The 16,684-nt window shown below is 35.5% G+C and overlaps 1 protein-coding gene across 1 annotated transcript in view; it reads left to right on the top strand.

Annotated features, from left to right (window-relative positions):
• The window catches only part of trpc7b (transient receptor potential cation channel, subfamily C, member 7b), a 41,579-nt gene that overhangs the window by 18,875 nt on the left and 6,020 nt on the right, over window positions 1–16,684 (top strand). Inside the window, exons 4-7 of the mRNA XM_088604493.1 lie at window positions 1,704–1,868; window positions 6,337–6,553; window positions 8,481–8,714; window positions 12,599–12,863. Coding sequence (XP_088460619.1) covers window positions 1,704–1,868; window positions 6,337–6,553; window positions 8,481–8,714; window positions 12,599–12,863 — 881 coding nt within the window. The remainder of the gene's footprint in view (window positions 1–1,703; window positions 1,869–6,336; window positions 6,554–8,480; window positions 8,715–12,598; window positions 12,864–16,684) is intronic.

Raw genomic sequence — 16,684 nt, 5'->3', positions numbered from 1 at the left:
AGCATACATGCCTTACTTGCTTACAATTATTTGCTTTTTTTCTTGTAGAAGTCAATGAGCTGCAATGTCCCAAATAGATAACTGCTAAAGTAGGTGACGTGGGAAAACAAAGGTGATTATATGGGCCAGAGTCTTGACATCACATTGGGAACAGTTGAGCCATTAAGATGAAGGGTTATAAAAATGACTCCCTAGAAGCAAATGAAGCCTTTCCCAGCCACTGTCTGAATAAAAACATTTTTTGAAAATAGTTTCTGTGAAAAGTACCCTTTATTACCTAGTTGGCAGCAATCTCGCCTTTTCAACTAGTGTTAGTTCAACTAGTGACCTGCTGAATCCTCTCCCCAAGAAGTATAGCTTGTTTATTGTAACGCATACGGCCTCCATTGCTTGTGAGAGCTGGCTTACCAGAGCGGCGACGTCACCGCCCTTCCCTGTGAATAGCAGGGGCCGCAGCCACTGGGCTGAACGGAGGTTTCCCTTTGGCTCAAGAGGCTGGGTCCCTGTTGAGTGATGCTAGAGGCCTGGGTTTGAATCCCTGATGGTGGGGGGTGACCTGATGTGGCTGTGGTGAGAGCACCCACATGAACCCTGTAGCGTTACATTATTCATATTCTGTCCCTTTTCGGGTCAGTTGCCTATACAGAGATATTTGAGAAGATCTTACAGTACATTCAATTAGAAATCTTTAATGAGTTGTTTAAAACGCATAGTGCATACCTCATGTTATTTTTATCACAGAAGTGAAAGCGTTTTGAAGAACACTCAAATAATTGCTTTATAGGTTTCTGTGCATCAGTTGAATTAATCTACTGTGGTGGCATGCACAAGTTATACATTTGGCATTGGGGTGTTTTAGATCAATCAAGTATGACATCTGAATGACAACACTGCTGATGCTGATGCTGAAGTCTCTACAAGCTGCCCTGAATCATTGTCAGATTTAGTGTCTTTGTAGTGCTCTTGTACTTCAGAGATCATTGTAAAGAGAAATGTGCTCTGTATCAATACTCCTTTGGTTATACTGTATGAAGAATCAAAAAGTAGAAATGCCAATCAAAAGACTATCAAAACCACTAGCACAGGGAACATTTTAATGTTTTTTTTATTGTTTCCTCGCTTAACCCTGAAGCTATTCAAAAATTCAGCTGAGACAGTTAATGCTTCCAGACATAGAACAACTGTGTGTTTTGTTTTTCAGATTATAAGCTTCTTATCTTCCCCACTCCTGTTGGGTGTGAAACATTAATGTTTATGTTGACATGATCTAAAACTAATGTCAATTCCACAATGTTTGAAATGTTAATTAACTGTATGTTTGTGGTGGGTGATGAGGTGGGAACACCTACATAGGATTCTGGCATCACATATTTGCTAAAAGTGTTGATTTCCAAGTGTTTCCAAGAGGGATATTAATTCCTCCACACATAAACATTGCTCAGCTGACAGCCACCACTAGCACCACATTCTTCCAGATTTGTACAATAGTAAGGTTGTGATATTTATGCATTTGCTACATTTTTAACTGGATAAATATTTTCCTCTGTCTTTAAGCTGGGTTCTACATGCAGATGTTTATGGAAAAAGGAGGATCCATGAAGAGAGATTAGTAGGGTCATGCGGGAAAGCTACAGTAGGTTGCTATCCTAAATTTAAGAGCTGCACGTATTGCGCTGATTTGCTTTCTTTCTCTTTGGCTATAGTTTGTTGCCCATCCAAACTGCCAGCAGCAGCTACTCACAATCTGGTATGAGAACCTGTCTGGGCTGCGTCAGCAGTCAATAGGAGTGAAGTGCTTGACAGTCCTGGGAGTCACCATTGGCCTTCCATTTCTGGCCATTGCCTACTGGATCATGCCCTGCAGCAAGGTACAGGCTCCTCAGGTGCATAAATAGTCAATTGATTATTATGACTTCAAACACTAATATCAAAATTCCACATTGTTAAAGCAGAATCTACCAGTGTTCTTACTTTCTTAATGATAGAAGGTCTAGGGTACATTCATGGCTCTTGTTATTGTTCCTGTCTGGTACTCTTCTGATAAAGCTTGCTGGTAGCAGTCAACAAGCCATAAAGAGCCACTGGTTGGCCTGCAATTAAAAGTGTTTTTCAGTTTCTAATTTGCAAATTATTCCATTCTTGTCATTTTTGTTGTTTGACAAAAAGGAATGCAAAAAATCCGTATTACATAAATTAACATATTTCTACATCCTGTCTCAATAGCTGCATAAATGAATAGAAATGCATGGAAGAAAATGCTGTTGTTCTTTTTTCTTTGCAGGTCTAATTACCATTCTAATTATAATGTTTTCAATGAAATGGGATATTTTTTGTAGCTTAATCAACATTGACAACATGAGATGTCTTTCCAGTTTTCTGTCATCAATAGTTACGTTGAACCAGATACTACCCTTTGCCCTTAAATATTCCAGAACCATTATTTTGACAATGAACCCTGGGTGTAATATTGACCAAATTGTGACTGAGTCCTAAATTACTCTAAACACAGTTTTTCTCTACACTTGTTGTCTTGCTTCAGTTGTAGATTAAAACACAGATGAAGGGAAATTTGATTTTTTCAAAATACAGCGGGTAATTGGTGTTTTTTAGCAAAAGTTCAGGAGGACGTCCAATTCCAATCTTGCATTTCTGCTATACTTCTACCGTCTGTCTGGTTCTTTCCTCATGAATGAGGGAGGTTGTGGCAGTGCAGATCTTCAGCCAGCAATATCATTTCCTCAGCCAGCCAAGTTGATGTCTATAAAGTATTAAATACAAACTTCGTACCTTTGTTCCCAGTAAAGAGATTTTATCTCTGGACATATTTTTTCATCTGGGGTATGAGGGTTATTAGCTTGGCTTTGGGGTAATGTTAAGGAGGAACACCTGTTTCATTCTTTTATCATTGTAAATCCTACACGAGTTTACATTTGCAACTCCTTGCTCAGGATAAACTGATACTTTCCTATGACTTTTCTCTGAGTTGTATTTCACCATCACCCTCATCAATGGTGTGTTTTATAACAAAATGTGGTGTCCTTAGAATTAGTTTGGTATATATTTGTTTAGTTTTGTATAGTTTTGGTATATTACATTTTCAGATATATTCATGGTACTTAACCAATTCACTCATCTTGTTTTCTTTATTTTCTTTAAACCTTTACCTCTTGTATAGCCTAAAGTAAATTGTTTCTTTTTATTATTATTCATAAATACTGCCAAGGGTCATTTTAAAATGATTTGGGAAAAAATGCCAAAAGAAGATCTACATTTTTGTCAAAATCCCTTTGTTACATATGTTTGTCATGGTGTTTGCTCCTGATCTGATCCAAAGGAGGAAAGAGGCCTTTTTCCTGAAGGAGTTGGTGAGCCATAACATTGTTTGCCCTCAAAAGATATTGAAGTCAAATCCTTCATATATTACCGGCTGACTCACTATTTATTTTTATCTTTCCTTTTTATTATTTATGGAAAGGAATCTAGTTATATAAAAAGGGCAAATTATTTTTATAATTTTTCAGACAAACTTCAAACTCAGGTATTTTATTGGCATAAATTTTAAGACTTGTATGTTCAGCATATGCGTTTTAAGATTTCCATGTTGCTCTACTCTTTGTGTGTTGATAAAATTCATATGTGGGGTCAAGTTTTACAGGGGATTAAAAAAGTTTTTTTTAAATATGCTGATTTGGTCTGTTGCTTTTGGAACTGTCTGCAACATTATGTGCATTGCTATAGTATTCAGAACATCTTGGGTTCCAGAGTCAAGGAGAACAATACACATTCTAAAAAGGAAAGGATTTAAAATGTTTGAGACAAATGAAATGGAATCTCATGATGTCACTGTTTTTGTTTCGGTTAACTGTGATGTTATTACATCATAGTTTTATTACACAAAAACTGTGACTAATGTTTGTGTAAAAAAAATAGAAGTTGTGTTTTGTTTCACTTTCAAGGTGGATCTCCATTGAATTGCAAGTCCTTCTGAATTAAAATTTCTCCTAGTGGTTGTCATTCTAGAACGGTTCCAGTGTAGAAGGTCAACGTTTCTGTGTCATTTCAACTGACAAAAATAACTACTGAGTTAAGGAATGTAGAAACTGATGGAGGAGGAAATATTCTCCCTTAGACTAGATACAATTAGTTGATATCCAATAAAGGAAATAATTTGTATAATATAATTACAGGTATGTTTTACAGGAGACAATTAGCCAAATTTGACCTTCTGAAAGATAACCTGAGAGAATTATTATACAGGTGGCAACTCTATTCTCAATCAGTCTTAAAAATCAGATTTTTTTTTTGCGAGCAAGATTTTTAGACGTACTTACCAGACTCAGTGTTCTGTGTGCTTTTATAATTACACCTCATTAAAGACAGTTAAATTTTACTTGTATGGTACTTTGACATATCCAGTGAAACAATGAGAAAAGTCTTCTTACAGAAGAAAATGGATGGAAAGACAGTGGGATTAATTAGATAAATGCTTCATTGCCTTCCCTAATTACAGCTCCAAATATTGCCTTGCTTCCAGAATTAAAATGCAGGTATTAAACACAGTTTCTGAATAGCACACTTAGCAAATGGAAAGGATTCCCTGATTGATGCTGTAAAAATGCTTTGGCCGTGTTCTGTGACTAAGCTTCAAATTCTTTTTCATGACAAATTCACTTCTGCTAGATTTTCTCACACCAGAATAAGGGCATTACATTTATCTTATTAGGAACATTTCTTATGAAAGATTATTCATTCAGATAAATGAAACCAAGACAAAAACATAAGAAATGCAGCTAAATTAAAACACTTTACAGCCTTTTGGGTTTATTTCAGCTCAACTTCACGCTCAGGTATTTGCTAAAAGAATTCTTGCTCCTCCTGAAGTTAACTGCATCTGAGCATTTCTAACTGAAATTTGAGGTGTGCAGTAGGAGATAGTGAAGAATAAGTGTAAAAAAGGAGTATGAGATTAGCAAAGTGAAAAATTTGCTGACCTTGAATTGTCCTTCACAGCATTCCCATCATAGCAAAGCCATGCCACTAATGTTAAATCAAAGGTTGACAAAAATGAACTGTGAGCAAAAAAGAAAAACGGTTGCCTGTCATTATGCATGAAATTAAAAAGCCCAAAGTAAAGTTAACGGTCTCATTCATATTTATTACCTGGGCATGCACCATCAATCTCACTTTCTTCTGTTTGTCAAGACTGGTTTATCAACTTTGAAGTATTGCATATACAAATGGAACACATTAATGCTTTACAGTTATTTAAGATTAGAATTACCTTTTTCTTTTGTCTGATGAAAATATGGTGGCCAGTTTATTCCCTGATTACATGTTCCCTGATTGCTCCTTTTGTAGCATGACTGCACCGCTCATTAGCAAACAAAAGCATATTGCAGCATTCCTGGAAGACCCAGAAAATTCCTTTTCTAAAATATTTGTTATTCATTATACAACATAATATGTTACTATTAAGGCATTATTGTAATTCTAAGAAGTTTTTTTAACAATCCAAAAGGAAGAGGATACTCAGCATTTGAGTTTAAGATGCATTACACAATGTAAGAAAATGAGAAAGATAGGGCCAAAGGTAACATTTTGGAAGGAAATCCATATTATACAACATGTTGTATGTTTGCATCCTGTTTTAAATTCTTAAACGGTTAAATTATTTTGGGGGTATTTTTCTTATATTTAAATATTTATTTATTTGTAATTATATTTTTCTTATAACTTGATAAATGGGTAAGAAACACTTGATTACATTATTGCTGTCACTGATACTTAAATGCACGAGTACAGTTTCTTCCTCAAAAGAAATCCAAGCTATTTTGTATTTAAAGAGAACATTAAGAGTTCTGATAGCTTACATATTTCTGTGAATTGTTTTGTTAGTTTTTTTTCCCCAAAAGCAACCATTTAGTATTTTTTAGGATTATTTTTTTTATTTTGGGTTGACTGCATTTTTCTTGTAGAGAATATTTTGGAGCTAATTAGATGTGAAACTCCTAAGGTAATCAAGCTGGACTAAAATATTCACCATGCAGGGTAATACTGCACAAAAGGAATTTAAATTGCCTATTGTCTAATAATCTGATTCAAATCAGAGTGATTCAGTGCAAGCCTTCATCTGTTTCAGATAATAGATTGTCAGGTTTTGTACTGAGTTTTCTCTCTGAGTTTTGAAAGTCTATATTCCATGGCTGACTTACAGCATTAACATTTGACATTTTGAAACTAGACTGAAAGCAATAGTGTTTGAAACCTTTTATTAACCCAACAGTGTTGCATTAAAAAGTTCATTTAACACTTTTCACTATGAATTGTTTCTTGCAGCTGGGTCAGATCCTCCGTAGTCCCTTTATGAAGTTTGTTGCACATGCAGTTTCCTTCACTATCTTCCTGGGCCTGTTGGTTATCAATGCTTCTGACCGTTTTGAAGGGGTGAAGAACCTACCTAATGAGACCATTACTGACCATCCTCGCCAGATTTTCAGAGTGAAGACCACTCAGTTCTCCTGGACAGAGATGTTGATCATGAAGTGGGTATTGGGTGAGTGGGCATTTTTGTAACCTGTGTAGAAGTTCATTATTCCAGAGCTCACAAGACAGAATACTGCCATTGAACATGGTGTTCCATATGATGTAGCCTCCCACAAACAGCACAGTATGAATTTGTAATGGATTTCATACCTCTGTTATTATGTACAATATGACAAAAGTGTCCATTTTAAGCTTGCTACCACTGAGGAGGTAAACGTTCAATATTTATTACTACAAACTGTGCTTATTATGATAATGACGCATCCATAGCATGTGAGCTTTTTGTCTTTTTCATCCTTTCCTTTTCAACCACCTCATCCAATTCAGGGTCAAAGATGAGCCAGAGCTTTTCCCAGAAAGCCAAAGGCACAAGATGCCAGTCTGTTACAGGGCACACACAAACATGTACACTCACACTACAGCCAGGTTTCTGAGCAGCAATTAACTTACCATTATGTCTTTGGACTATGAAAAGAATCTCGAGAACCTGCAGAAAACCCATGTGAACACAAGGAAAACATACAAACTCCCCAGGTGCCCCAGGTCCAGAATTGAGCCCAGTGTTAACCACTGCACTACCCTGTTTTTTTAAATTTGTGAAATATAAGAACTGTTATTTAGTCCACGATTTTGGTCATTCATATCATAGCATACTGATCAGTATAAGTTAAAGGCATTCAAACTCTTGTTAAGACTGTAAAGCCCTTTTTGAATGACAGTGAAAAGGCCAGAGATAATCTCATTCGTATTCTAAATCCTGTCCTTTGAAGCCGGGATGATTATTGTGCAGCTGGGAGCCCGATTAGAAACACATTTCAGTATGGGTGATTTTCTCAATTTCAGAGAATTCCAGCTCTGACCATGACATGTAATAACTGGCTTTGAATTGAATCAGAGGCTATATCTAACAAGTGGCTGAATGAGAGCTATAAATGATACTGTACTTGTGTCTGGAGCACTAAAAATTCCTGAGCTCAATCCCCTAGGAATCATCATGGGGAATATCAGGTGTGCTGCTGCAGAAGATGGTGAAGAGTTTAAGGGAGGAGATGATAATGAAAATGATGTATGGACAATGTTTTCTGAGTTATCATGAGACAAAGAGAAAACTGAGAGTGGCTTCATTTCTTAATTTCCCCTGCGCATTTCTTGTTTACGATGCAAATGTTTATCACTCAAAATACAAAGGCACAAAATCATTGCACAACATGAAATGAACAATAACTAAGCATAGCTTGAAAATTAGTGATTTGTTGACATGTCAACAGAGGGAAGTTCTTTAAATTTCAAGACAAAAATTTTTAATTGTCTGTAATAAAGTATTTTTTCTTGCATGTTTATTTGTGTGTGTTCAAATTAAACAGTGATAGTATCTATAAAGCTGGAGACAGTATAGTATAGTGGGTATGCCTCTGGATTCATAACTGATATGTTATGGGTTTAAGTCCCTGCTACAGAAAGAGGAATCTCTCTACTCTGGAATAAGGTACTGTATGCCAATGGTTCCAGTCTGCCCAGCTGTATAAGTGGGGTCTGGCATTGCTGGAGATAATCTCCGTGATGGACTAGCATTCCATCTATAAAAGGATGCACATGCCTTCAAGGCTAATCAAGATGAGGCCTGGCCTGATGATGATAGAATAAAAAAGCAGAACAGTAATGTTATGTACAGGTTTTTTTTCACTGCACTCTGTTTATTTAAATTAATTTTATTTATTGTGTGATTAAGAATACTACGCCATTTGAGTGCGCTTTGTCAAAGAACAATACCATTTTGTCACTGATGTCGAGAAGCAACGTGTCACATTTTGTTCCACCTGCTCAATGCAACTTTTCATTAGCCCGTGACATTTATTTTTCTGTCAGAAACGTAATCGCTATTTCCCTCTCCCATTACTAATGCCCGCCTGTGTCTATGAATCTGTTCATGCCTGCAGGGATGATCTGGTCAGAGTGTAAGGAGATCTGGGCTGACGGACCACGGGAGTATGTCATGCACCTGTGGAACGTTTTGGATTTCGGGATGCTGTCAATTTTTGTGGCCTCGTTCACCGCCAGGCTGATGGCCTTCCTGAAGGCCTCGAAGGCACAGCTTTACGTCGATCTTCACGTGCCCAACAACGACCTCAGCAATGCCTCTTTGCCAGCTGAGGTGGCGTATTTCACTTATGGTAAGGTGGCCAGGAGGGATTAACTAGGCAGGAGACCTCATGATAAAGGTTTTGCTCTGCTCTTGCTTAGCAACAACTTTATGTGAGTCCCTCCTTTCTGTGTGCCCTGCTGTAGCACTTTTTGTTTTCAAAACTACAGTAAGATGAGTAAAACTTTAAAAAAACCTCCTTAACTTTGAGAACAGCATTTTAAATGTGCTTCAGGGGGCCACACTGGTAGCATGTACAGTATGCAGAGGTAACGCTTGCTTTAAAGCAAGTGTTGTGGTATGGTAACGCTGAATCAATACCCTGTACTTGAAAGTACTAGAGCTGGTCAGAGATCAGTATCTAGCTCTGGGGAGCACATTCTGCTGTGCTCTTGAGATCTAACATGCAATAAAGCTTAGCATGGAAATGCAGAATGCAGGCTGCCTTACTTAGCTGCTGTGAAAGAAAGCTCGAAATAGCATTGAGTTTACCAGAAGGAAAAGTAGAAGCATTGATATGACATTATACCTTCTGAAACTAAAAATTGCATCACCAACAGAAACAAATCACAGATATTCTAATGCAAGATAGCAAGGATAAGACATTCTCCAGCTTTTACTGTAGTTGGCCATTTTACTGAAATGAACAGAGGAGCACCTGCTATGTACAAATTAATGGTGAGAGTGGAAAAATATCTATTAGCTGCAATTTGTGTCCAAGAAAGCAGTCTAGGGGAAAAAAAAATTGATTGTTGTTATAAACTGTTGGTGTTGTCTCTTTGTTGTTGCTTGGAGACTATTAAATATACAAAGTTGACATATTGATAGTGAAGGTAGTTGTGATGTTTCCATATGTATCTATGTGTGCAGATGAAGGAAGGGAATTTATAACAACAACTGAAACATTATTAATATTTTTTTATTGTATTCTATATCTGTATTTTCAGAACTCTGAGCTTTGTCTCCAGAATGTAAGACTTTATAGAGGGCGCCATCTTGTGGCTGATATGCCACAACACAATAATTTATTTTCTGGTAATCTTCAGATGAAAAGCAAGTTCCGAATCTAATTAAAATGGTATATTAATAAAAACAAACATAATAGAAAAATACAAGATATTATAACAAAAATGACAGATTTGATTTATACTATATTTTATTGCAGATAAAAAAGAAAACAATTACTTTGTAATTCTTTCAATTTTGCTTTAAAGCTTATTCTACTCTAAATGGAATTTTCATCTTAACACTACCCCAAATCCATAGGCTATCTGAATCTTTATTGCAAAATGAAATTGGTTGTGACAAGATCTGAGATAAGTATGTCACCTTAACACCAAATTGAGTTTTTTTGTTGCAAAGTCTTTTTTCTCATTCTACATAACACTGGGCTGTAATTAACACTGGAGTTGGGGTTCTGGTGGATCTAAGGCTAAAGTTAGAAATATCAATAAACCTTGCATTAAGTTAGCACTAGAATAAAGTGGATATTATTTGGATTGCTAGCTTCAAACTTTGGCGCTTTGAGGTACTGACACTTAGGCCTACTACCAAATCTACTTCAAATATAGGTTAATTAAAAAAAAATTAAGGTAAGAATAAATGATAACTCAAGCTATATAAATAATTCAATTAAAGGATTAAAATGTTAACTCGAAATAAATACCACTATGTTTTACTCCGAAGTAATGTGTTGGTCTTTAATGTACCAATTCTACTTACAGTTCTTGAAAGAGAAGTAGTATTAGAAATTTGTTCATTTTGTGCTTTGGTTGCGTTTTAAAATCCGAAGTTAAGAGATTGATTTTAGTCTCCATCTTCACAACTGACCTACTCTATTTTGGGTTCTTCCTTTGAGTCACATTTGTCACTCAAACGTCAGTTCTGTATTGATTTATAGGGTTGATACCACAACCCTATAAAAGACAAGAGTTAGGGTTTTGGCAGAGATATAGATAGGGTTGTAAATATGAATAAACTTTTACTTCAGTTAGTGTTATGATAGTCTTTTAAGACAGTGTGAGACCCAGATGGATCTTAACACCAAACATTACAGTGGGGCAAATTTATCTATGACAAAGGCAAACCCACAAAAGTGTCTGCTAGTAATATACAGTAGCTCTTAAGCTGTGGACTTACTCCTAGTAAATGTTTTTGTTTTTTTCAGTTAGGTTTTAATCTATCATAGATTTGCTGGAAAGCACAATGATTTCATTTCAATTTCCAAAAGTTTGCATGAAACCGTTATTCATCAACTTCAAAAGAACTTCTTAGCAATTCAGACTCTGGACTAGTAGTAATTATTTTTACAACATACAATGTATGACATTGAAATATGAGATCTAGGGAATGATGGATGTATTCTGCAAAAAAGTAGAAAACTCGAAGTAGTAGTTGCTTCAGAATTAATTATTTTGGGTTGCCTGAATTAGGAAAAGCAACTGTAAAACTTAATTCTTAATTGCCTATTTTTGGCTATTAACATCTGGTTTGGGAGCTTGGACTTCTTTAGGGTGCACAGCTTTAAGGCATCATTTCAGCTTTTCAGAACAGTGCATAGGACACAATACACAGTACCTTGGAGGCCAATTAAAATTGTCATCTTTTCACAGTCCACTACATTCCAGGTAGCATTTGGAGCTTCACTGCCCTTAGACAAAGTAATCTAGAAAACATTTCATGTGTCATAAACATTCAACAGTAAAAAATGACTAAACAGTGACCTGGGCTGCACACTTGTACAGTGGTTAGCATTGCTGCCATGCAGCACTGGGGCCCGGGATTCAATTCTGGACCTGGGGTGTTATCTTCATGGGGTTTGTATGTTCTCCACATGTTTATGTGGGTTTCCTCTGGGTGTTCCAGTTTTCTCCCACAGTCCACTGAAGAACTGAAGAAGATTCCACAGCCAAAACGTTGTTTCCTTTCTTCTCTTTTCAGCATGGAATAAACATTTTACTTGTTTGTGCTTGGTGTCTTTCTGCCCTTCAATGGACTTGCATCCCACCCAGGGTGTATGCTGCCTTGTACCTGTTGCTTACCAGGATAGGCTCTGGCTCTCTTAGAAAATGGATGGATGAATGAACTGGGACCTTTTTAGTATTTTTGGCGTTAGCTTACACAATATTATGTGTTTTTTTCCTATTTAGGATTTTCCATGACACATCCTTAGTCCTGTTTAAAGTAAATACAAGGAGAATGTAATGTCCTGCTTTCCCTCAGTCCTTAAGAATTTGTGGAGATAATTTCAATCAAAACTAGATGATGAGATCATGAACCTTTGAAATAAGATTTATTGTGCTATATGTTCTCGTAGAGCACCTTATTGTTCATGAGGAAGAGGTTTCCACTCTCATGCAGAGTTACATGTTGATGTGAGTGACTCATCCTAAATCAGTAACCCAGATAGATTTAGTGATGTAATGGCTAGGAGACATAATTATGAAAGCTTTTAGATGAGCTCTATACTCTCAGGTGCTAACTCTACATGGTATTGATGGAAACCAACAAACAAGATACTTTGATCTGTTCCAGATGAAAAATGAAAAAGAGAGTTTGCTGTATATGTTCTTCAAAGCAACACCAATGAGCTGTCTCATTTCTGTACAGTATTTGTAATTTTTATATTTCATTCTATATTCATGTCGACTTCTTGTTCCCATTTGTGATAAAAAATATTTTTAAAGGAATTATTCTTACTCCATTTGTTTTGTAAACAGAAGTGATTATTAACATGTTTTACCTTTGGAAGCATATCATTCGTCACTTATGCTAAAGCTTTAGTGCCAAAGCAAAATAAAATCTATGGTGTGTGCTTTAGTTTGTATTTAGTTTTGTTTTGTATGTTTTTCCATTGGATGTAGCATATAATTTACCTTTTCTTCCACCTTAAAGTGTCCTTTCTCTTTCTTTCAGCGAGGAACAAGTGGCTTCCTTCAGACCCACAGATCATATCAGAGGGGCTGTATGCCATCGCAGTAGTCCTTAGCTTCTCCAGAATAGCTTATATCCTGCCAGCGAATGAGAGCTTTGGCCCCCTGCAGATCTCTCTTGGCCGGACAGTGAAGGACATCTTCAAATTCATGGTCATCTTCATCATGGTGTTTGTGGCCTTCATGATCGGAATGTTTAATCTGTACTCCTACTACCTGGGTGCAAAATACAATCCTGCCTTCACAACGTGAGTTAGCTTTACCTACTCTTCACGATAAGAGCTTGGAGGCTTTTGGTTAAGAACAGGTCTTGATGCAGGAAAGCGGTAGTTTAAGACAATGCCTGTGGTTTTAATATAGTATTTAAAATGACCAACCCTTTTTTACCTACCTTATTATAAATGCCTCTTTTTGATCATCTTGTTTTAATGAATTTGATGAAGTACAGTAAATGTTAACATATACAATGGGTAATTATTTAGGAATCTCTTAATTATCTCTGCAGTAGAACCTGTTGTAAAATGCATCAGAAGCCATATATTCATCAAGTCTATCGCCTTGAAAACCACAGAAACCTTAGAATCCGTAATGCCTTTCATAGCAGCTTTATTGCAGTTTATGCATACTCTCACCCAAAACAGTAGAACATGGAACTTTTAAAAGAAAAATGAACACACTGTGATTATGTTAGAGAATGCAATTTTAGGCTAAAATATATTAATGTGGTTATTGCAGAGCCTAAAAACAAGTAAAACCTGAGGACTATAAATGTTAAAATGTTGATTTACATTGATTGGCAATACTTGATTTTAAATTGGAGGGAAATAATGTACATATTTTAATCCCAGAATTAGACAGAGAAGCTGACTATTCCTGAAATATATGAGTGTTTTTGTCAGCTCTAATTTTGTCTTTGATTCATCTTGTGGAGACATATGTATCCATGCATTTATTTCAACTGCTGAAGCAATGTCAAGAGCCAGGAAATGTTTCCCTGGCAGGGAGCCTAATTGTGGTTTCCCTTTACATCTGGCACGCACTCCTAAGATGCCTTAATGCTTAGTGAGTTCTTAAGGATGTTAATTGGTGAATAGTAAATTTAAAATGATTATTTAAGTGCTCATCTACATTAGTGGGATATTTTATTTACAGAGAAAAAATGGATTAGAAACACTTTGACAATCTGTAGTGTTTTCACGGTACTTCCAGTAGAGGACAGTGTAGTACTTAAAGTTTGACAATCTGCAAGCATTTGTGCTCCTGATTTTGTTGATTACATATTTTTTTTAGCTGTGAACTAAAAATAACATTGAGAAAAAAGATGGGTGTCAATTGCCTCAAAATGTAACAAATATTTTAATTTATTCATACAAATATACAATCATAAATCAATTCTCAGTTCTCACTTATGCTGGCTTCTTATCAAAAGCAAGATATAGCTTGGCAATATTTGAACAGATTGCAGCAAATAATTAGCTCTTCAGGGAAGGTGGAGTGAAACCCAGCATTGCGTGACAGTCTAAGACAGGGATGGCTATTCCTGGATCTCACATTCTGCAGTTGTGCAGAGTTTATAGGTGTCAACAGACAAAAATAATATCAACTAAGAAAGATTTGGTTCAATTCGAGAATTAAGACATTTATCATTATGAAAACCAGAAGACAGACAACAAGACAGTCTCTAGTCCTGTCTTGTGTGGACCTAGGAAACTAATTACAATAGTTTAAGAATTTAGAATTCTTCTTAATATCCAATGGGAATATATACTGTAGCTGAGGACTCTGATTAATGATACATGATGAGAAAAAAAAATCAATTAATGCTTCTGATCCTTTGTATCATCAGTTCCTGGGAATTTGTAAAAATTGATGTTTTCTGCATAATATTGTTTTCTCATTGCATCATCTATCTCCATAACTTGTATCTATTGTATATAGGCTGTGACAGAAGCTCTTAGCTATGAATTGGCACTTAGATCCTTTATTATGAGAAAGAAATATTTCATAGGAAGAGCAGTGTAATTTAAAAGTGAGTGCAAATCTTTGAATGCAAATGAAAATCCTTTGAGCAATATTGAGAGATATAATAAGGGAATGTTTTAGGAATATAAGAAATCTCTAAAATTAGATTAAGTAAAAAGGGTCTTTTATATCTGTTTGTTTTTAATCAGATATTGTTAGTACAAGGAGAATGAGCAATATGTGATATGATTATGGAATCTCCCCTACCTAATCAGGATATGAAGGTTATGTGCTTTGAATAATTGAGTTTAACAAAAACTGGATCTTATTTCCAAGGATGTTTGGCTGGTATAAAGTTTAGTAAATAAGAATTTTTGTATTGAGAAATGAAATTGGAATGAACATAGATTGAACATGAATCGTGCATGTTGGATTTTATCTTGATGTCCATGCAATATTCTTGATTCTCCTCTATACTGTACATTTAACCCTCAGTTTTATTTCCGACTTTTATTTCTGTCTTGAGAGAAGACTCAGGAATTTGCAACTTGTTGATAGTAACATAGAATAATGACTAAAAATTATAAATTTCAATAAGAAGAAAGATCAGATAACAAAACAAAAACAATGGTGATTTACTGTATCAATTAACATGTCTGTGGCTATACAAAGATACCAGCAGTATTATTGGTGAAAAATCCCAAATAGAGAACTTACAAAGAAATTGGTTTATAAATTATTCAAATCATTATTGCAATCGGCTTCTCCTCCTGTGACTGAACCCATTTGAAATACCCTGTGTTGGTATAATAATGAATAATTGTTAGTGCAGTATTGTTAACAACGTGGTAACAGTGATTCTATAGGGATAAGTATCATTTTTACTTGTTTCTAATTTTAACTTGAATGGGTCAAAAGTACTTTCAGGGGACCATAATTACTCCTATATTTTAAATGCCTGATGTACAATTTTATTGGTTAGGAGCAATAGTGCAGTGCAGACGTTAAATTGGAGATTAACATTTAAAATAAAATCCCTATGATGGAACCCTGTAGAGGTACTGAAAAATTCAATGTTTTAATATTTTATAGATTGGCCAATACCGGTGTATGAAATAAAAAGATGAGTCTTTTCTCGCCTTTTAGGCAGTACAGATATAATTTAGTTTGCTCATTTCAAAATCTGGAACAAAAGAGGTGAGTCATAATCTACTCTCAGGGGTTTTGGCTTCAGTACTTTGTGTGTGACAGGCCCAATTTGGAAAGAAATTGCTGAACATATATTCCTTAACCGTGACAGTGCCCAAACCAAGAACACTTAAAACTTTCTTGATGATGCGCAAACAAAACACGATTTTGATCACCAGGCCAAAAATGATGCCCTGCTAGTGTCAAAATATTGTGTTGTTAAATAAAACCTAAAAGGGAATAGTTTTGTGTGCCGATTTAACCATAATAATTTTGGATTTAGTTTGTATTTTGTTTTGAGGATAGAAAAATTACCTGCAATGACCTACACCACTGCAAATGACTATTCCAATGCAAGGCTTTAAAGCTGTTATAGCCAATATCTTTAATTATCATTATAGCCAGTTTCCTTCCCTAATCCAAGTCTTGATGTTTTTGTTTCTATTCTGCACATTACATCTCATGAACAACACAGAAATACATCAGGACCTCAGATCTGTCTGCATATAAGTACACACACTTAGGGTAACCTAAACTATTTTTGTTATGATAGTTATAGTTATTGTTATTCCTATAAAAAAAGTCTTAATTGTCATTCAATGTTTGTTAAACAACACTGTAAGAGAATAACATCTCAAAAACGTGGTGGAAAAGATGGCAGCCTTACCCTGAGCACTTTTTAAGTGCCTGTGAATGTTTAGAAAGCAGATGATTACAGTTAGCTAATGATTAAAAATCAAATTTACACATACTTTCTCATGGTAAAACATTTAAAGAGTGGTTTATTAGTTGTATTTTTAGTATTAGATCTATTCGTTCAATTTGTTTAAAACTCTAATACAACATAAAAGTTGGTACTTCTAATACAAATGAGGTGCTTCCTTGTAATTAAATCCTGTATAATTATACTGTATATCAT

Source organism: Lepisosteus platostomus, chromosome 13 (assembly GCF_059453375.1).
Source record: "Lepisosteus platostomus isolate fLepPlt1 chromosome 13, fLepPlt1.hap1, whole genome shotgun sequence".
Taxonomy (NCBI): Eukaryota; Metazoa; Chordata; class Actinopteri; order Semionotiformes; family Lepisosteidae; genus Lepisosteus; species Lepisosteus platostomus.
The sequence above is the reverse complement of the archived record's forward strand: the minus strand, read 5'-3'. Positions and strand labels throughout refer to the sequence as shown.